Source organism: Ailuropoda melanoleuca, chromosome 12, assembly GCF_002007445.2.
Source record: "Ailuropoda melanoleuca isolate Jingjing chromosome 12, ASM200744v2, whole genome shotgun sequence".
Taxonomy (NCBI): Eukaryota; Metazoa; Chordata; class Mammalia; order Carnivora; family Ursidae; genus Ailuropoda; species Ailuropoda melanoleuca.
The window spans coordinates 55,305,160-55,326,456 of NC_048229.1; the positions used below are offsets into that span (position 1 = coordinate 55,305,160).

Here is a 21,297-nt window from a genome sequence, read left to right on the forward strand (position 1 = left end):
GCGGCAGATTTATACACATCTGGGGGCCTTAGGGCACAACAATAGTGGCATCACCAATAAGGGACAGAGGATGATGTTGGAAAAGTGGCCCATTATATGAAGAAACATAAAACAGGATCCCTACTTAACTCCTCATCCAGAGTTCGGCTTCAGGCAGAGTAAAGGTTCTCGACGGAACGGCAAAACAATAAAGTTAATGTAGTAAAATACGGTTGTGACCTACGGACGAGGAAGGGCTTCTCAAACAAAAAATCATAAGCACAAAACATCAGACCAAAAGCTGGTAAGTGTAATTACTTCAAAATTAAAGTCTTCTGTTCCATGGAAGACACCAGAGGCAACGTTAGAAGGCATGGGACAGGAGGGGGGAAGGTATTTGCAACATCTGAAACCAGGGATTAACATCCGGAAGGCCTGAAAATCAAAACAAGGATACTTCCCTAATAGAGAAAAATGGGCTGGGGTTTTAAATGGCAATTTCGGAGAAGAAACTATCTAAACCCAACGAGCTAGCCCGTGAAGACACATTTAAAATCATCAGTGATCACAGAGTCGCCCTTTAAGATGACAGGGGGACCTCACTGTACCCTCATTGTATGAAACTGGCCAAGGGCGGGATAGGAAGCTGGATAAATGTCAACTGCTGGGTGGGGGGCGAGGGTACAAGGCTCTCTCAGGCCTTGTGGAAGTTGGGGAGAGTGTAGGTTTCGTGGCCTGGAGAAAAACGGGGTGCTGTCCCTCACTTAGCAATCCTACTCCTGGTTCTTTACCTGAGAGGAACACTCCTACAGGTCTAGCAGGGACACGGCTGATGATGTGTGTGGCGTTATCTGTAGTAGACAAGAAGGGGTTGGTGGCAAAGAGGGTTGGGGTGGGGTCTATCATTGGGAGAATAGAGCGGATCCCTATTGTGGACACACAGCACCATGGATGGATCTAAAAACACTTTTCTCAGTGAAAACAGAAGAGACAGAGGAGATATTAACACCGTATCATGGACATGAGTTAACAGCAGCATGCAAAACAGTGCTCATTTTGGGGGGAAAAAATGGATCAGAAGGGGTGCTTACAAAGGTCAGAGAATGAGATTGGGTGTAGGGATAAAAGGGAGTAAGTAAACATACAGAATAAATGAGATCAGCCTGACACACCACCTGTTTACCTTTCCCTCCTCCTCGCTCACCCTCGCCCTAGGCGAAGTACCTGGAAGTAATTGCAGGCCAGGCTGCCCCCATGACCTTTCCCTCGGTGTAATTTATCCTTCACACTGTATTTTTCATGACTGAGTAATATTCTGGCCAGAATTTAAAATCATTGCTTATTGTTGAGAATTGAGGTGATTGCTCTGTCTCCCCCAAATAACAACAACTGACCAACCTTGTCAGGACAGTGTTTCTCCAGACACCCCCCCCCACCGCCATACCCCACAGGGCTGCTTTACCACATTCATGGGCCCCTTCTTCCAATAACAAAAAAGTAAAAATATATGTTTTGACTGCATTGGTACGAAGACGAATATAATCTGGGGTGGACTCGTAATTATGTACTTATCATTAGTCTATTCATTTATTTCTTTTGAATTTGAAAGATTAAAATTAATTTCCATGGGCCACTAACCTTCTGGATAAGTTTTCCTGTCTCGTGAATTATAGATGAAATCAGAGGCCCAGCCTGGACTAGAACCCAAGACTCAGTTAGGCAGCCTGGTACCGTCCACCATGATAAGCAGACATGCTAGGACCCACACTGGTTTCCATCTGTCTTGATGAAGGCCACATGGACCATGCATAGGGCAGAGGTCCCCAGGCTGTCCTGGTAAGTGCTTAACAACAGGCTCACTGGGGGTGGGGGGGAGCCCTGGTCTATAACATTTGCCTATTTTATTTTATTTTATTTTATTTTATTTATTTCATTTTAAGTAGGCTCTATGTCTACTGTGGAGCCCAATGTGGGGCTTGAACTCACAACCCTGAGATCAAGACCCGAGCTGAGAGCAAGAGCCAGACCCCTAACCAACTGAGCCACCCCGGCACCCCAACATTTACCAATTTTAAGTTAATGACATGACTACACTGAAGAGAAGCTGGGAAGAAATTCAAAGTAGCTCGCCATTACATAACATTTCCATTATACAGAGAAAGTAGTCATAAGCAACTTCAAGAACATACATGCTAGGAAAATGTAGTCCAATAGTTAGAAAGGGATGAGTTTTAATTACCTTTGCTTTTAACATCATCTATTTATTTATGTTTTTGTAATTTAGTGTATAATCATGGCAGTTTGTCAACTGGCTTGCAAACATTTCTGAAATTTTAACAATCAGCTCTTGCGAGTTGGCACAAACTGCCTCCAGCCTGTCACTTGCTAAGGGACCTACCACAGAGGGTCTTCTGGGCCCAGACCTGGACCATGACAGAAGACTACATTTCCCAGAAGCCTCCTTTCCCAGAACCACCCTCCACTTGGAAAGCTGTTACCATGGAGATGGGCTAACAGATGACACTGGCTGTCCTCAGAGGGGTGAGAAGGGAGCAGAGGAGCTGAGGTAGCTGGTGGCAGGGTAAGAAGTAGGGTGGAGGTGGGAAGGGGGCTTTTTCTGCTTGAGGGTTTCCAGCCCTGATCTTTCTGGGGAAGGGGTGTGTGTGGTGGATGGGGGGGTCGCTGCCAAGGAGGGGAGCAGAAAAGGGCCTGTGGCGTGAGGAGGGCCTCTGGGCAGAGCTGCCCTCCCCAAACTGGGCTGTAGCGGACAGGGCAGCCTGGAGTGGGGAATACATGTGGCAGGTTCTGGCCTGTCTCAGTGCCTGTCACAGCTGTAACCCCCTGCTGCCCACAGACACCTTGGCCTTTTCTCCACTTCCTTCTTTACTTACCCCTCCACCCCCACCCATCCCTTGTAGGGCTTCCTTATGTCAGTAGGCCCTGAAGTGTGTGGTTTCCAGAGCCAGAAATACATGGGCTCAGACCCCAGATCTGCTGCTAACTAGCTCTGTGACCTTAGGCACTGCACTTAACCTCTCTAGGTCTCCATTTGCTCCTCTGCAAAGTGGGTACCAAAGCAGTGAGTGCCTCTTAGAGTCTGTAATGGAAAAACTCAATCCAATGTCCTGTCTCCTTTACTTCTCACACGGGACAATTCAGCCCTGACACTTCTGGTCACCAAATGTGGGGGGGGGGTTCTCCCTACACCAAGCCATGCTCTGCGCGCTCCATCCTGTGGACCCATATGGGCTTGGCCTGACAGGCTGTGTCACCCCCACACACCTGCGGCTCGTCCAGGGGCCTGGTGGCAGCTTGCCCTCGCCTTCTCGGTGCCTGGCTCCAAGTCTGGTGACATTACCTTTCTTTCCTTCCTTTTCTCTCTAATCCCTACCGCATTTGCATCACTTGCCACAAAGAGAAGATACTGTTGAATAAGGAAAATAAATAAAGCAGCATTGGTAAGTTTGGGCCACCTGCTCCAGCCCTGACCACAATTTTTTTTTAAAGATTTTATTTATTTATTTGACAGAGATAGAGACGCCAGCGAGAGAGGGAACACAAGCAGGGGGAATGGGAGAGGAAGAAGCAGGCTCATAGCGGAAGAGCCTGATGTGGGGCTCGATCCCATAACGCCGGGATCACGCCCTGAGCCGAAGGCAGACGCTTAACTGCTGTGCCACCCAGGCACCCCCTGACCACAATTTTCAACCTGCAGCCTGCTCTGTCTTTGTCTTAGAGGGAGATCTGCCAAGGTTAGAAAAGTATTACAGACGTGCTGGCACCAGGCAAGCCTTTCTCCTTGATGGAAGGGAAGTTTAAGAGGGGCTCGCTTCCCCCCTCTAAATCACCTCCCAGAGACACAGGTGGTCTTGGTGGCAGAAGTGGGCCATTCTGGGTACATCTATCCCTCCCACGGGGACTCTGTCTCTAGACAACCAGAGACGTGCCAGGATGGAAGTCCTGAAGGAGAAAGTGGAGGAGGAGGAGGAGGCCGAGCGGGAAGAGGCAGCCGAGAGGGGCAAGAAGATGATGAGGCCTGTGGAGATGCGGAGGGAGGAACTGCCCATGACGCAGGAGATGCTCAGAGACCTGGAGAAGAAGCTGTCAGAGATTGAGATCATCATCCCGGAGCCCCCTTCGTGCGTGTCGGGGTGGGGGCTCTGGGCCTGGCAGCCCTGGCGAGGGTCAGACCAGGGCCGGGCAAAAGAAGAGCCAGACAGGATAGGGGCTCTAGGGTTGGGAGGCAGGACCAGATGTAGAGGGAAGCAGATACAAGTGAGGGCTCTGCTTTCCACCTGCCTGGTCCGAGTCCCCTCTCTGCCCCTCATGAGCTGTGTGATCCTGGGCAAGTCACTCAGCCTCTCTGGGCCTCCATTTCCTTCTCTATTTAAAAGTGCACATGATAATGATATCCCTTCTGGGCAGTTGTGAGGATTACACGAGGAAGGGATAGAGCCAGCTATGGTGGGCAGATGGCCGGCTCCCTGTGGGCCAGGCCTAGCTTCACATGGGCTAATGCCTCCCCTCTTGTGGGCACAGGATCATTACCAAGGACACTATCGACATCTCCAAGCTCCCCCTCTCCTACCAAAGCAACACGCTCAAGGAGGAACACTTGCTGGAGGTAGCAGACAACTTCGCCCGTCAGTACAGCCACCTGTGCCCGGACCGCGTGCCCCTCTTCCTGCACCCGCTGAACGAGTGCGAAGTGCCGGTAAGGCCGGGTTTTGGAGGGAAGGGCAGAGGCTGGAGAGCGGAGGGCGGAGGGAGGTGAGCCAAAGCTCCTGGGTCAGAGCTTATATCTGGGGACAGTATAAACTCGAATGCCAGCGGTCCCCAGCAGCCTCGATGTGAATCACCCCGGGGGGCTTGTGCTGGCCTGGAGACCCCACGCCCAACTAAGGGGCTGCTGGACCACTGGTGCAGTCCAACCCCAGGCACCAGCTCTGTCCCAGGAAGGGCAGAGAAATAAGATGAAATGGACCAGGACCTCCTGGCCTCCTTCCTTCCAGCCCTGTGACCCAGGCATGTCCTGAGTCTTTCCCGGCCTCAGTTTCTCCATCAGTAGATGGAATGGCAGAGGATGAACACAAAGGTTGCAAAACAGCAGCCCATAGAATGACAGGGACTCACTGACTGTTTTATTTAGTCCACATGGTGATTTTTAACATTTATATGAGTTGCCAGCATGTGAACTCAGTAATTCCCATACAGATCCCTGCTCCCCGCTTCTCTTGAGCTGGTAATCCTGGGCATGCATTTCCCCTGCTGAGTCATGGGAGAGCCTGTGCTGGCAGGCCCTCCTCACATGGACAGGAAGACCCCAGAGGTGCCGTTTGGGACCCCAATCACGGGCCCCGGGGGGACAGCAGCCCCTCAAGGGCCCTGGCAGCACTAGTTCCCCCACACTGGCTGGTGGTCGAGAGCCAGACAGACCAGCGCTGCTACTGCCTGTCAACCTGAGCACGTCAGCTCGCCTCCCAGAGTCTCAGTTTCCCCATCTGCCAGTGGTCTGGCAGCTGTCAGTGGGGTGCACGCGTATTCTACATCTGAGCTGGAAGGGCGTGGAGGGACCCCTTTCTCCAACTCCTGAGGCACTGAGGGGAGCCTCAGAGGAAGCCTAGAGAGCCTTCCCCACTCCCTCCCCACCCAGGGTTCCAGCTTCCGGGGAGCGCCGGCCTCCCCCAGGTTGAATGCGCTCTCTGGGGCCTGTGGTCTCTCCCCTTGCAGAAGTTTGTCAGCACAACTATCCGGCCCACGCTGATGCCCTACCCCGAGCTCTACAACTGGGACAGCTGTGCCCAGTTTGTCTCAGACTTCCTCTCCATGGTGCCCCTGCCTGACCCCCTCCAGCCGGTAAGTGCCACCCCACGCTGCACGCTTAGGCCCTTGAGGCTTAGGATGGGAAGCCAGGGAGGTAGGAGAAGGAGGCTCAGTGAGGTCAGGCCATGGCCCATAGTCTATCTGCTCTGAGTTCCTCAGAGCTCACCCCCACCCCGGGGTGGGGTGGGGAAATGGGCCCAGAAAGGGATGGCCATTTGCCTGAGGTCACACAGCAAGCCTGGTCTCCTGGCTCCTACCTCTGTGCCTCCCTCTGCCTTCAGAGTCTTCCTTTCAAGACTTCAGGAGATGGGGAAAAGAGAGAGGGGGAGGGCCCTGCTGCCCGTGACCCCCAGCCCCATCTTTGGACTTCTGTCCAGCTCAGTCTGTTTCCCAACTGAGAATGGAGGGAGCGAGGCAGAAAGGGATAGGTACACAGTGGAGAACCGAGAAAGGGAAGAGAAGGAAAGGATCAGAAGAAAAAGTGAGGAGAACTTTGGAATAAAAACCATTAAATGACCAATCAGAGAACATTAGACCAGAAGCTTCCATCATCCAGAGGATCTTTCCCATCAGGAAGTCCACAGCCACTTAAAATTACAGACAAATGTGGATTGCACTTTCTACACACCCGGGCTGGCCGTGGCTTCCATCCCATTCTCAGCACGCTCTCCAACCTGACAGCAGGGAAGCCCGAGTGGGGGTGGGGGGATCCAGCCTGCTCACTGGCCCAGCTGCTAGCCGGTAGGGAGGACAGGTCGGGAGGACGGGTGGAGGGCCGAGGGGCCGGCTGTGCTGACCAGCCCTCTGCGGCCAGCCCTCGCACCTGTACTCCTCCACCACGGTGCTCAAGCACCAGAAGGGGAACTGCTTCGACTTCAGCACGCTGCTCTGCTCCATGCTCATCGGCGCCGGCTACGACGCCTACTGCGTCAACGGCTACGGCTCGCAGGACCTGTGCCACATGGACCTGATGCGGGATGTGTGCCCGCTCACCGTGAAGCACAAGGAGGTACCAGGGGTTCGTGCCGCCCTGGGCATCCCGCAAGATGCGCTCTTCCTAACGCGGTGCGCCTCCGCGCCTCCCGGCCCCTCCCAGCCACTCCCGGCCCACCCCGGCCAACCGCCCCGCAGTTCATTTCAGCCGCGCTGGGTCTGTCCCTGGCACCTAGAACACACAGCCCCGTTCTCCAAACCGCTGTCCCCTCTTCCCTTGTCAAAACTCACTTTCAGCTACTGTTCCGCACGGGGTCAACTCTGTGACTGCTGCAGGGTTTCTGTCTTACCTCAGTCTCCCCCAGGTTTACCGGTCACGCGTGATTAAATTCACCCAGCCGCCTTCATGTAATGTAAAACCAGACTAAAGCACAGAAGTTATTGTTTGCTCATTTTTCCCTCCACCCCCTCAATTCAAAAGGCCCCCCTTTTAAAATAGATTTTATTTATTTATTGGGGGGGGGAAGGGCAGAGGGAGAGAGAGTCCCAAACGGACTACCCACTGAACACAGAGCCTGATGTGAGGCTTGATCAGGACCCTGAGATCATGATCTGGGCCAAAAACAAGATTCGGAGGCTTAACCCTCCCAGGCGCCCCCCCCAAAAGGCCCCTTTTTATTTATTTTTTTATTTTTTGTTTTTATTTTTTTATAATAATTTTTTATTATATTATGTTAGTCACCATACAGTACATCCCTAGTTTTTGATGTAAAGTTCCATGATTCATTACTTGCGTATAAGGGCCCCTTTTTAAATTTAAATTTAAAATTATCGCCAACCCTCCAGCAGGTGGTGGTCCTGGTTTTCTCTCTGCTGACAGCCCCCAAATGGCCAGGGGCTGCTGTGGACACAGGAAACACTTTTTTAAGAAAAGATTTTATTTATTCATTTGAGAGAGAGAAAGAGAGCTCATAAGCAGGGGGAGAGGCAGAGGGAGAGGGAGAAGCAGACTCCCCACTGAGCTGGGGCTCGATCCCAGGACCTGGAGATCATGACCTGAGCCGAAGGCAGATGCTTAACCATCTGAGCCACCAGGCACCCCAAGAAACACTCGTAAATGAATTTAATTTTAGGAATCAAAAGCATCTTTTTGCATTTGAGAAACAGCTACAATACAGACAAAATGCTGTTCGTGGACTGGACTGACTCCAGGACTCTGATCAGAGCTAAGTCCCTGGGCGTGTCTGCTGCTTAGGGCCGGTGACCCAGGGGCCTAGGGCGTCAGCAGGATGCGGGTGCAACTGCGTCACACCGGGGCGGGCACCCAGGGGGGCCCTGGCACAGGTGCTTTGGTGGAGGGAGTCACCAGGTGGGAGTCTTGCTCCCTCAGGTCTGCCTCCCCCCGGGAAAACGGAACAAAAGCCTCTTACTTTTGGCCGCACAGTCCTGTGAGCTCACATAGGGACCTCTTGCCTCTGCCAAAATACTAATAATTAAAATGATATAATCTCCACTAGATGCCAAGAGCTTTCGGGTTTATAAACCACTGTCATGTCCATTGACTTGGTTTCTCCTCCCAAAAGCGTTGCGTGGTGGTATTATCACGCCTATTTTACAGACGAGTAAGTAGAGATGAACAGAGAGATGGGACCATGTGGCCGAAGCCGCCCGGCTGGTCAGTGGAGACCCAGGGGCCTCGGCCCCACCAGGCTGACGCTAAGCTTTGGAGATTCGCCATTTCCCCTCCTCGCTGTCACAGGCCCCTGTGACATCTGCAGCCTCTGAGGTGTTCTACCCCGGACACTGTTCTTGCCACCTAACACACATTCGTACGCACATGCATGCACGCATGCATGCGGGCTTCCTTCTCCTTCCTAGCCCAGCAAACTCTAAATCAGCATGTGAACCCTGCGGTGACAGAATCTGCGAAATCCACCCCCCAACATTTTGCCCGCTTTCTATGTCAGATCCAGATCATAGTCAGGAAGGGCCGTGGGGGAGAAAGGATGGCAAAAAAATCGCAACCCCTGATCTCTGCGGGGCCTGGCACCTCACATGGCCGTTTTCCTGCCTTTGCTTCTCAGAACAAGACTGGGGAGAAGGTTCTTACTGTTCCCGTCGTCCCACTCTACAGAAGGGCCTGAAGTTAGGGAAGGAGGAGCTGAAGCACCTGCATTTAGGGCCAGAAAGCCTGTGGGGGCTGGGGGTGTGGTTCCAGAGTGGCTGTGACCTCCTGGTCCGAGGGGCGGGCAATGCAGGGCGGCTGATCCTTCTTCTCTCCTTGGGTGACAGGTGGTCAAGGAGGAAGAAAAGGCACCACCTAAGAAGTACGCCATTAAACCGCCCAGAGACCTGAGCAGCAGGTTCGAGCAGGAGCAGGAGACGAAGAAGCAGGAGGAGCTCAAAGGGGAAGAGGAGAGGCAGAGGAAGGAGGAGGAACAGCGCCTCCTGGTGGGTCCGCATCCCCAGCCCCTGTGCTCCGCCCTCCAGGAGAGGCTGCTAGGGACTGAGAGCTGACACAGGTCGGGGAGGGGATGTGTTCATGGGCCCCAGGTTCAAATCCCCTCCTCTGTGCCCTGACATCCCCCACCTCTGCCCAGCGACGTGGGAATCGCTCACTGGTGGTGAGCCAGCTTCTGCAATGGATTTCTTTTTTTAAAAAAATATTTTATTTATTTACTTGACAGAGATAGAGACAGCCAGTGAGAGAGGGAACACAAGCAGGGGGAGTGACGTGGGAATCGCTCACTGGTGGTGAGCCAGCTTCTGCAATGGATTTTTTTTTTAATATTTTATTTATTTACTTGACAGAGATAGAGACAGCCAGTGAGAGAGGGAACACAAGCAGGGGGAGTGGAAGAGGAAGAAGCAGGCTCGTAGCAGAGGAGCCTGACGTGGGGCTCAATCCTACAACGCCGGGATCACGCCCTGAGCCGAAGGCAGATGCTTAACGCTGTGCCACCCAGGCGCCCCCTGCGATGAATTTCTAATATCAGAGAGCTCTGCTGCCTGAGGCCACCCATTCATTCTATGCTGCGCTCTGATACTCTCCTGGTTCCAGATTCTTTCCCTAAAGACCTACCTGCAAACACTCCCCATCCGTCCTCCTTGCTCTTATCCTCCCATGCATCCTCCCATCCATCCTCCCAGCTCTCCTTTCATCCATCCATACTCTCATCTCTCCCCTACTCCCACTCTTTTCCTCCCTCCCTCCCCTTCTTTTCCTTCCATATAGTATTTGCTGAGGGTCTCCTCTCGTCCAGGCTCTGTGGATGCAGCAATGAACATGACACAGTCACCCTTCTTCCAGAGGGAAGCAGACAAGGAAGCCACACAGTGCCCCTACCTTCCTTTGGATAAAATCTCACCCAGAACCACAACGCAGAAAGCCAGTAAATGCCAGGCACCCTAGGGCTCCAAAGGGCCCGGTTTGTAAACTACAGATAAACTCAGACTCTCCTATTGGATCTGTAAGAAACAGGTTCAGAAGTGGGGTGATGTCCTCAAGGTTATGCAGCCAGCCAAAGCTGCATTCTGGACCAGAGCTCAGCTCTCCTGCTGGTTCCCCAGCCCTGGGGAGATGTTGGGCCCCTGACACCCCCCTTCCTACCCATCGGCCCATGCTCACCCACCTTTCCTGTGCAGGAGGTAGAGAAAGCAAAGACTGACCCCCTGCATGGCCTACGGGTCCACTCCTGGGTCTTGGTGCTGTCGGGGAAGCGTGAGGTGCCTGAGAACTTTTACATTGACCCATTCACGGCACGCAGCTACAGCACCCAGGATGACCACTTCCTGGGCATCGAGAGCCTCTGGAACCATAAGAACTATTGGGTCAACATGCAGGACTGTTGGAACGGTTGCAAGGTACTGGGCCCGGGGCGGGGCAGGCATGACAGGCAGTCCTGGGGTGGGGGTGGGTTGGGGGTGACCTGTGCGGTGAGCTGGCTGCCCCAGCGTTCCAGACTTTCCCCAGAGCTGAGTGCCCATAGCCCACTCCTTTGTCCATACATAACCATTCTAATATGGTTAGTGTCTCTCTTTTGATGTGTGTTTCCTTATAAAATGTGGATTGTTAATTTGTATGAATGATTTTTTAAAAAACAATATTGAAGTGCAACATATGTTCAGAAAAGGGCACTCATCCTAAGCGTACAGTTCAGCGAGTTCCCACAAATCTATATAAGCATATACACATACGTACACGTGTGTGTCTGTGGCTGCATATATATAAAGCTCAGTGCCACTTAACACAAGTTAGAAACACATGCACACATTTAGGGGAGGGTCATAACGACACAGGAGGGCTCTCTGGAGTGTGGGCAATGTGTTATTGCTTGGTCTGGGCGCAGGGAACCAGGCTGTGTCCAATTTATGGAAATTCATTGAGCTGTACGCCTGAGCTCAGGTAGGCTGGACGAAAAACAGGTGGGAGCCCCACCCCATGGAAGAGAAATTCCCACCGGCTGCCCGTGCCATTCCTCGTGTGTCTGCCTCGTTCCCTTCTCCCCAGCCGGGTGAAAGCCGTGAGGCGGCCCTTGCTCAGACCCACCATTTCCCCGTCCCGTAAAAGCCTGCCGGCTTGCACCTACTCCAAGCACGCTTTAGGATGCCCTCCACCCCCCGCCCCCGACAGTGCAGGATAACCTCCACATCCAGGCCTGTCCCAGGCCGGAGAGTTGCCCAGTGTCACAGAGAGCAACAGCGGGATTTCTTCCTGGGGAGTCTGGACGATGGGGAGGGCCTTGGTTTCCCTGCTGAAAGGAGGAGGATGGGTGTGGACTCTCAGAGGCTGCCGGAGCGACATGCCGCCCCTCTGAGACCCTGGCCCCGGTCCCTCCTCTACTGTGGCCACAGCTGCTCCCCACCATCCTGTGGAACAGGAGGGGGCATGCCGGCTGCGGGGTGCGCTCAGCTGATCCTTCCCCCATCAGGACTTGGTCTTTGACCTGGGAGACCCCGTGCGGTGGGAGTACCTGCTCTTGGGGACTGATAAGGCTCCCCTGTCTGTGGCCGAGGAAGAGGACGACACGATGAATGATGATGATGTGGAGAACCTGGTGGGTCTCAGAGGCGTGGGCCGGGTGGGGGTATGGGGCTTCCTACCCTGTCTTGCTTTAGGCCAACATGGCCAATGTCCCCATCACAAGTATGTGTTTTTTGGAGGGGGGGGATGGGCCAGAGAGACCGATTATAGATTCCCCAAAGCAGAGGGGCCTGGACCATCCTCTCATTTTATAGATGGGCAAACTAAGACCCAGATGGGTCCACTGACCTGCCCAGGACCCCCCAGTGTGGTAGGGAAAGGCTGGGACTTGCAACTGGGTCTCTTGGCCCACATACAGTCCACCTTGATCGGTGGTTGCCCTGTTTCTGTAAAGAGCATGTCCCCAGCAATAGGGGTGATAAGACCTTGACCACAAGCCCTGGGCTCACTTCCAGCCCTTCCTGCATAGCCCCCATGATTGCCCTCACATGCTTCCAGGCCTTTCTTGTCCGTCCTATCAGACTTTCATTGGCCTGGGGCTTCCCCCGCAGCATCAGCATCCTTCTCCCACCTCCTGGTCGGGGGCCCTTCTAGGCAGGTCTCCATGAGGACCTGTGCCTGGGAGTCAGGGGCCCAGAGACCTTAGCTCTTGGCTGTGACATCTTGGGCAAATTTCCCAACGATGGAGAGCTTCAGTTTCATCATCTGTGTGTAAAACGGGGGTGTGGGGGGTCAGTTATATCCACAGTAACAGGACTAGGGGTATTAGGTGGCTGGTGTTGCCATAACAGAGCACCACACACTGAGGGACTTAAACAACAGCAACTGATTTTCTCATAGTTCTGGAGCCTGGAGGTCCAAGATCAAGGTGTCAGCATGTTGGCTTCTTCTGAGGCCCCTCTCCTTGGCTTGTAGATGGCTGTCCTCTCTCTGTGTCTTCACGTGGTCTTTCTGCATGTGTGTCTTAATCTCCTCTTCAAGGACGCCAGTCACACTGGATTATGGCCCACCCTAATGACCTCATTTTAACTTAACTACCTCTTGAAAGATCCTATCTCCAAATATAGTCACCTTCTGAGGTCCTGGGGGTCAGGACATGATTAGGGGGACACAACTCAACCCATCACAGTAACACTCCCATGGCCCTAAGTGCCAGTAGGCACTTAACCTGAATTAGCAGGTGCTTAACCTAAATTAACTTGTCCAAATCTTTACAACCCCCTGGTGAGGTGGGTGGTAGCGTTATTGTTTATGATTATCATCATCCCGTTTTCAGATGGGAAGACTTACACGCAGGGGGGTAAGTAACCTAACGGCCAGTGAGTGGCCGAGCTGGGGCTTGAGCCTGAGATCTGACAGTCTGGCTCCTAAGTCTGGGCTCTGAACAGTGACTCTGTTCTATATCCTTCAGACAGCTTGGGAATAAAATGAGACCATTGCTATGAGGAGCTTGATACTGGGTCCTCATCTCTGGAGACCAGAGAGCCTCCCTGGCAGTAAATCTCGGGGCACAGGCGCCCTCTGCTGGCCTCCAGATGTGAGCAATGTTTGTGGAACAGTTTTCAATTGGGAAACAGTCTTCGAGTTTCTGTGGTTACCTAGCTGGAGGACCATTTGTGTAAACCAGGCCTTATTCTACAGATGGGGAAACTAAGGCTCAAAAAGGAAAACAAAAACAAAAACAGCAGCTAGGCAGTATCTCAAGTGGTTTATATACGTTCTATCAGTTAATCCTCCCCTGGGGTCTGGTTAACAGTGAGGAAACAGGCTCAGAGCGGCCAGGACCCCTAGCTGGTGTGGGCTGGGTCCCGGAGGCTGGGGCTTGGGTCCACCTGACTCCAGAGGCCCCTCGCTTAAGGAAGGACCTGTGGCTGTGCCTGGTGCCCACGCTGGCTGACCGAAGTTTGGGCACGCAGGGCAGGGGATTGCTGTCCTACTTGGGAGGGCTCCTGAGCCAACTCCTCTTCCCCTCTACCAGGTCAGAACTGCTTGTGACCTCGGGCTCCCCTGGGGGAGCTGAAAGCCACTGTGGCTTGGCCCTGGTTGGGGGGTGGGGGGCAAGACAGAGGCTCCGCCTCTAGCTTCTGCTTCAAGGTCCAGCCCTGACCAGAGCCTGCCCCCCCCATCCCCCACACTTCTCCCAACAGGGCAAGGAGGATGACGATAAGAGTTTCGACATGCCTTCCTCCTGGGTGGAGCAGATTGAGATCTCCCCGGAAGGTATATGAGCATTTGTGTTCACCCACTTCCCCAGGCCCAGTTCAGGGGGAGCCAGCAGAAGCTGCCCCAGCCCCTCATTTCCACCCCTCCTGCCTTCTGTTGCACCCTGGTCGGACCAGTGACTGTTCCACCTCCTTCCTGCCTCATGTACTCAGCTGTGTGGCCTAGGGCCCGACACCAGTCTGGCATGCAGGAGGGGGCTTGGTTAACCTGTGCTGGGTGATGGAGTGTGCGTAACAAAGGACGGAGGACCAGGACACGGTCGTTTCCCTCCCTCAGCCACCCCGCCAGGAGCAGGCCAGGCAGCATAGTACCCAGACGGCACAGGGGAGTGGAGGTGTCAGGACCAGGGAGGAGCGGGCAGAGAAAGCAGGAGGGCAGGGACGCTGGAGTTCCACGCCAACATCTACTGGCTGTTGAGGGTGCTGTCTGGGAGTGCCCAGGCCCGCAGGGAGGGCAAAGGCTATTCCAACAGAGTGGGAAGGGCTGGAGAGGGCATCATGGGAACCAGGGGAGGAGCACCCGGTCCAGCCCCCTGGCTTGGGGCTGGGAGTAGGTGGACAGGAAGGGCTTCCAGGAGGAGGAAGAGCCCTCTGAGCTAAGTTTTGAGGGATCCGAAGTCAGCCCAGTAAGGGCAGGAGGGAATGGTATTTCCAGCAGGCAGAGAGAGCTGCGCGGGCAGAGGCCTGGCCGTGAGTGAGTGGCCCGGTCGGCCCGGCTCCTGTGGTCAGGCTCAAACCTGAGAACTGCTGCGGGGCAGGAGCTGCCCGCTCACCACTTCCTTCTGCCGCCCTGGAGCGGGCTTGGGGCCTGGAATTAAGCTCAGTGACCCGAGGAGTGGCTGGGCGGGGTCGGCCCTCCCACCACCCCCCCATCTGGGGAGGAGGGACCCTAGCCCACTCTGCATCTGCAGCGTTTGAGACCCGCTGCCCAAATGGGAAGAAGGTGATCCAGTACAAGAGGGCGAAGCTGGAGAAGTGGGCCCCGTATCTCAACAGCAATGGCCTCGTGTGCCGCCTCACCGCCTACGAGGACTTGGAGTGTAAGGCGGGCAGCCCCGGCTGTGGGGGCAGGAGAGCTGGGTTCCCCAGCACTCTGTGTGACCTTGGGCACGTCACTGCCAGTCTCTTGGTGTGAGTGTGGGCCCGACTGGCCTCTGTGTGCCGGGAAGCGGGGGTCGGAGACTGGGGGAGTCTGCCTGGCTGCAGCAAGCACCGATGGGGCCCCGCAGGTACCATGACTTTGGAGATAAAGGAGTGGTTCCAGAACCGGGAGGACACGCTACAGCTAAGACACATCAACAAGAGCACAGGCCTGATTATCGACTACTTCAAGCCAGGCCATCCCCAGGCTCTGCGTGGTGAGTGGACCCCACTGCCAGTCCAGCTGGACCCCAGGGTGTGACAAGCAACAGAACCCTCCCCTGCCTCCCTAAACAAAGCAGATGTGTGGGAGGTGAGGGGAAGTGCAGAAGACCCAGGGAAATGTGATAAATGTCCCTCCAGGAAAGTAAAAAACCAGGGCCACCTGCCTATTCTGTGTTTAGGGCTGGGCACATAGTGGGGGCCACATTTCCAAGGGGTCAGAATGCTGAGCAACAAAACCAACAACTGTCCCCACAAGGGCAATGCAGACAGCAGGATTGTGGCCACGAGCCCAAGAGGCTGGGAAGTGAAGGAAGGACATGCCTTTAGAATCAACAGCCTTAACCAAGGATGCACAAAAGAAAAACATAGTGTCAATATATATCTAAAAAAATGATCCATCTCGGTGGTTGAAATAAAAGGAAGGAAGGAAGGAAGGAAGGAAGGAAGGAAGGAAGGAAGGAAGGAAGGAGGGAGGGAGGAAGGAAACCAATAAGGGGCTGTCTCACAAGCCTCATGTTGCAAAGATGACAAAAATGGTCCCACCAGGCATAAGCAAAGCAGTAGACAGTTGCTTCCAGTCACTGCTGGTAGGACAGCAAATTGGTGCAACTTTTCTGGAAAGCAGTTGGGCAAAATAATAATAGCTTTAAAATATGTATACTTTGGGGCTCCTGGGTGGCTCAGGTCATGATCCCAGAGTCCCAGAATCAAGCCCCACATCAGGCTCCCTGCTCAGCGGAGAGTCTGCTTCTCCCTCTGCCCCTCACCCCGCTTGTGCTCTCCCTCTCTCTCTCTCTCTCTGTCTCTCAAATAAATAAATAAAATCTTTAAAAAAACATGTACACTTTTTGACCAGCAGTGCTACTGCTGAGAATTCATCCTGAGCAAATACTGGGCACGAATTCAAAATGCATACTGCAGATGTTCACCACGGAGTTGTTTATAATACCAGAAATAACCAAAACACCAGGAGTGGGGCATTGGTTACATAACTCATGCTCACCCATGAGCATTCACGGACATGCCTTTTCCCTGGGGCCTGGGGTTGGGCTCTGCAGCCAGGGGCCAGTGCACCTGGTCTCACCCCGCTGACCTCTGGGACCCCACCTCCCACCGCAGTGCACGCGTACAAGTCCATGCAACCCGAGATGGACCGCGTCATGGAGTTTTACGAAACAGCCCGTGTGGACGGCCTGATAAAGCGGGAGGAGACGCCCAAGACAATGACGGAGTACTACCGGGGACGGTCCGACTTCCTCTCCTACCGCCACGTGGATTTCGGGGACAGGGTCAAGAAGTTGGCTTTGAACAGCGCGGAGTCAAACCCCCGGCCGATGGTGGTGAGCTCTCACTGGGCCTGAGGACAGGGGGCCCGCTCTCTCCAGCAGGCTAAGGTCACCCTGGAATGGGGACAGCTCCAACAAAGCCGCATCTTTCCCAAGGGCCCTGTCCTGTTTTACAATCCCAGGCTGCCTGATGCCAGGAAGGGCCACTGGGCCAAGAATGTATCATTTCCTTACTATTCTAATAAGTGCGCGCTTAGAATGGTGTCTCTCAGATATTACCATGTGTCACTAGGTTTGGTTTGGGGAGCCTTTTCTAACTTATTTGAAATGTGTGTGTGTGTGTGTGTGTGTGTGTGTGTGTGTCTGTGTGGAGGTAGAATCCCTGTATCACTCACTTAACGTTAAATTGTGCACTTTTTCCTCCACGTCATTACAAATGACTTGACAACTGTGTTTAATGGCTCCTGTATACCAAAGGAGCTCTTCCTAGCAGTAAGAGATGTTTAGTGATAAAGCAGGGTGCCTGCAGAGGTGGTGAGCTCCCCGTCTCTGGAGGTGAGCAGACAGACTCTCGTGGAGAGAGCTGAAGAAGAAAGGCAGCACCATACCGGGCGAGGTGGCCTGGCACCGAGAACCCACCGGGCCACGGGAGCCACTGCCTGGCTAGGAAGGGCTGCTCCACACCAACTCCCCCAAAGACCCCAGAGCCCAGCGTCCCCGAGTGTCCTTTACTTCCGCCCTCAGGGGCACGCACAGAAATCCCCTTTCCCACCCTCCCTCCCGTGATGTGCCGGCCTCTCAGAAAATCACAGAGCGGTTCTCCCGCAACCCTGAGAAGCCTGCGGATGAGGACGTGGCGGAGCGCGTGTTCCTGATCCCGGAGGAGCGCACCCAGCTGCGCTACCACTGCCGGGACGACCACCATCACGGCCTCCAAGCGCGAATTCCTGCGGCGCACGGAGGTGGACAGCAAGGGCAACAAGATCATCATGACACCCGACATGTGTATCAACTTCGAGGTGGGCCCCGGGGGGCGTGGCTGGCAGGGCGGGGGGGCCCAGCCCGGAAGTTCGTCTCCTCCCCTGGGAAAATCAAGAGCTCCCATCTGGGGACCCTCGTCTTGCAGCTCCTCTGAAAATCTTCCCCTTTCCCACCAAGAAAGACCACCCAGCAGGCCAAGACTACTCGTTATTGTCCCTTTCCCCCAGTCCGGGACAGAGCCGACCCCAGATTCCGGGGACCCACACTGGAGTAGGAGAGGGTCCTACCACCTCTGCGAGGCTGGCTTTCCTCGTTTAAACCCTCACTCTCCTGGCACATTCCTTAGTCCCTCTGGCCCCCAGTTCATCTTCTTTTATTATCCGTGTTTTATAGATGAAGAAACTGAGGCCCAGAGAGGTTAAGCTAGTTGCACGTTGTCACACAGCTAGAAAATGGCAGTGGAAGATTTGAAACCAAGCAGGCTGGCTCCAGAGTCTGCCATTGCTGCCTCTCCTTGTCACTGTGCTTGTTGCCGTCCCAGGTGGAGCCCATGGAGCACACCAAGAAGCTTCTCTCCCAGTACGAGGCCATGATGAAGCTGAAGAACGAGGAGAAGTTGTCCAGACATCAGGCCTGGGAGTCGGAGCTGGAGGTGGTCCCACAGGAGCATGGGCAGGTGGGAGGCAGCCAGGGTGGAGGGTGTCTTAACCATGCCCTCCCCCGCTTCCCAATTCAGGTGCTGGAGATCCTGAAGCTTCGAGAGGAGGAGGAGGGGGCTCACACCCTGACCATCTCCATCTATGACACCAAGCGCAACGAGAAGAGCAAAGAGTATCGGGAGGCCATGGTGAGTCTTGCTCCCTGGCTCCGGCCCTGGCTTTTCCTGGACACCCCCCTCCCCCAGGCCTCCAGGGTGGTGAGGATGATTAAGGGCTCTGTCAGGAAGCCCATTATAGGGGAAGACATTACTGATGTCATCATGGTTAGCCTTGCTGCTGAGCTGGCCATTTCTATGATGAACACCAAAGAGCACGCAGGATCCAGACCAGGTCTCCCCTACCTCCGGGGGTTATGGCCAAGCCGAGGCCTCTACTGCATGGGGACCGAAGGAAAGTCCTGTACCCACCTCCACCTAGGGCTCCCCTCAAGGTCAGGACCTGGGCCCGTAGCCCCAGCAAGTGGACTCTGGCCACAGCCTGAGTTCTCGCACACCTGCGGCATAGGACACCCGGGCTACACCCTCAGGCTGCAAGGCCCAGCTGGGGTTTTCAAGGCCAGCTTCTAAATCCCCTATACCCACCAAGTGGAGATTTCTAAAAATAGCTTGGGGTTGGCGAGGCAGGACAGGGCATTAGATCACTGGTTCTCAGACTCCCGGGGATGGCTGCTGACCCCCATATCTCCAGCCTCACTGGCCCCCATCTGCCAACACAGGCCATAAGACCAGGGGTGAAAAAGGGAGGGCGTTACTAGCAGCTTTCGATGTAACGTTACTATAACCGCCATTTATTACCATTTACTGTAAGCATCTGCCGAGCTGGAGTGATGGGCTGAGGCTCAGGCAGAGAGATGCGAGTTCACGTAAGACAGAGTCCAGGGCTGTGAGGGACAGCACAGAGCTCCCCTCTGACGCCTCAGTCCCAGAGGTGCCCGGCTCCGGGACTCTACGGCCTCGTGCTGGGTCCTCACACGCCGCTGCAGAGCTGGTCGGGCCAGCTGACTCCCACCAACACGGCCTGCAGGAGCACGTGATGCACGAGGAGCACCTGCGGCAGGTGGAGGCCCAGCTGGACTACCTGGCCCCGTTCCTGGCCCAGCTCCCCCCGGGCGAGAAGCTGACACACTGGCAGGCCATGAAGGTCAAGGACGAGTGCCTCAGCGACTTCAAGCAGAGGCTCATCGACAAGGCCAACCTCATCCAGGCCCGTTTCGAGAAGGTGCAGCCGGGTTCCCCCACCCCCACCCCCGGGGTCCGAGTCCAGAAAATGGACACAGGGCTGTCTGCTCACCATCTCCAACACTTGGGAGGGCCCATTGGGCCGATGAGTATCATCGATGCTTAGAGTTTCCCAAAGGCGGAGCTCTTCCTCGGTCTTGCTTGTTGGGTGGAAAGGTGGATGCAGGGGTGGAGGGGATGCGGGGGTGGATGGATGGGGGTGCGTTACAGTGACTCCTAGTCCTTGGCCCTTTTCTTTCCGCTATATACCATGCGGTTTGCATGCATCGTCCCACTTAATCTCCACGGCATGCTCTACGCTGAGCGCAGGGGCGTATAATGCTCTTCATGTGCAGACAAGCTCTGGAAACGCTGGAAACTTGTTCACAAGGCTGTCTCTGTCTTGAGCCCTGCTCCTCCTGGACACACTGTCCCTCTAAACGTCTCCCCACTGGCTCCCACGCGAGACATTTTGTGGCCCCAGCCTCTGCAGCTCTGGCTTCTGGGGGTGGTGGCGGCGGGGCCAGCCCTCCTGAAGCTGTCAGGGGACCAGGGGGATTTCAGCGGGCAGCCTGGGTAAGTGCCAGTCCTCTTCACACACCCCTCCCCCACCCCCTGCTCTAACTTCCCTGTGCCGCCCCAGGAGACCCAGGAGCTGCAGAAGCAGCAGCAGTGGTACCAGGAGAACCAGGTGACCTTGACGGCCGAGGACAAGGCCTGGTACCTGAGTTACTACTCTCAGGCAGTGTTCCGCATGCGCATCCTGGAGCAGCGGCTTAACCGGTGAGGGGGGTGGGGAGCCGGAGAGAACCCTGGGAGGGGGCGCTGGGGCAGAGCTTCGTGAGCCCTCACCTCTTGTTCCTCTGTCTGATTTCAGCCACAGGGAGCTGGCCCCGCTCAAGTACCTGGCCCTGGAGGAAAAGCTCCACAAGGACCCACGCCTGGTGGAGTTCCTTGAAGTCTTCGTTTGACACCCGGCATGGGGCCTCGGCCAAAGCTGCCAGAGCAAGAAACTGCCCCCACAGGCTGGCCCCTGTGCTCCCTACAGCCAGCACAGGACTGTCCCCTGGGGCGCCTGACCTCACTGCCACACCACCTCCCTGCAGCCCCATCTGCTCCTGCTTCTCAGGACTTTCCTGTAAATAAACACACTTTTCTTTCCTTTATTATGTTCTGTTAGCCAACATATAGTACATCATTAGTTTCTGATGTAGCGTTCAACGATTCATCAGTTGCATATAAACACACTTTTCATTTGCAGCCCATACCTCATTTTCTACAAGTTCTGGCAGAGCCTTTTTCTCTTACCCTTCCTTACCTATAGCCTGAGACTCCCCCCTCCCCACCCACCTTGCCCCCTTTCAAGTGCTTCCTCTCCTCCTCTCTGTTGGAATGTTACATCTTTGTCCACCTCTGCAGAGGGTCCCACAGCCACCTGCAAACAAGTGCTTAGATGTCAACGATGGGGCTAGGGTGGCCCAGCTGACAGAGTGAGGGTGGCTGGGCCAAGGTGCATGCTCCGGAACCTGGGCTCCACATTAGACTGCAAAAAACAGCATCCCAGCTCTGCTTCTTACCAGCCACTATGTAGCCATCTGTGAAATGGGATGGCACTGCTGTTGTCTTAAATAAGACTGGTGAAGCAGAGAGGACCGGAAGTGGCACATAGAAAGCACTCAGTGTTAGCTTAAAAAAATGGCCAATAAACACATGAAAGTGTCAAATTCATTAGTCATCAGGGTTATGAAATGCCACCACACACCCACTAGTAGGCATAATATAAGAGTT

At 54.6% G+C, this 21,297-nt stretch overlaps 1 protein-coding gene across 1 annotated transcript; it reads left to right on the forward strand.

The window, feature by feature from the left end:
* The first annotated feature begins 2,280 nt into the window (after nucleotides 1-2,280).
* DRC7 (dynein regulatory complex subunit 7) lies at nucleotides 2,281-20,670 on the forward strand. The gene is given in 20 exon segments (XM_019798344.2): nucleotides 2,281-2,560; nucleotides 3,396-3,437; nucleotides 3,911-4,118; nucleotides 4,519-4,693; nucleotides 5,710-5,835; nucleotides 6,617-6,811; nucleotides 9,028-9,186; nucleotides 10,381-10,599; nucleotides 11,667-11,792; nucleotides 13,867-13,939; nucleotides 14,853-14,981; nucleotides 15,171-15,299; nucleotides 16,426-16,646; nucleotides 17,395-17,514; nucleotides 17,516-17,611; nucleotides 18,115-18,225; nucleotides 18,310-18,420; nucleotides 19,316-19,510; nucleotides 20,153-20,292; nucleotides 20,387-20,670. Coding segments are annotated over 18 exon segments (2,607 nt in total). The 5' UTR covers nucleotides 2,281-2,560; nucleotides 3,396-3,437; nucleotides 3,911-3,930; the 3' UTR covers nucleotides 20,481-20,670.
* The last annotated feature ends 627 nt before the right edge of the window (nucleotides 20,671-21,297 follow it).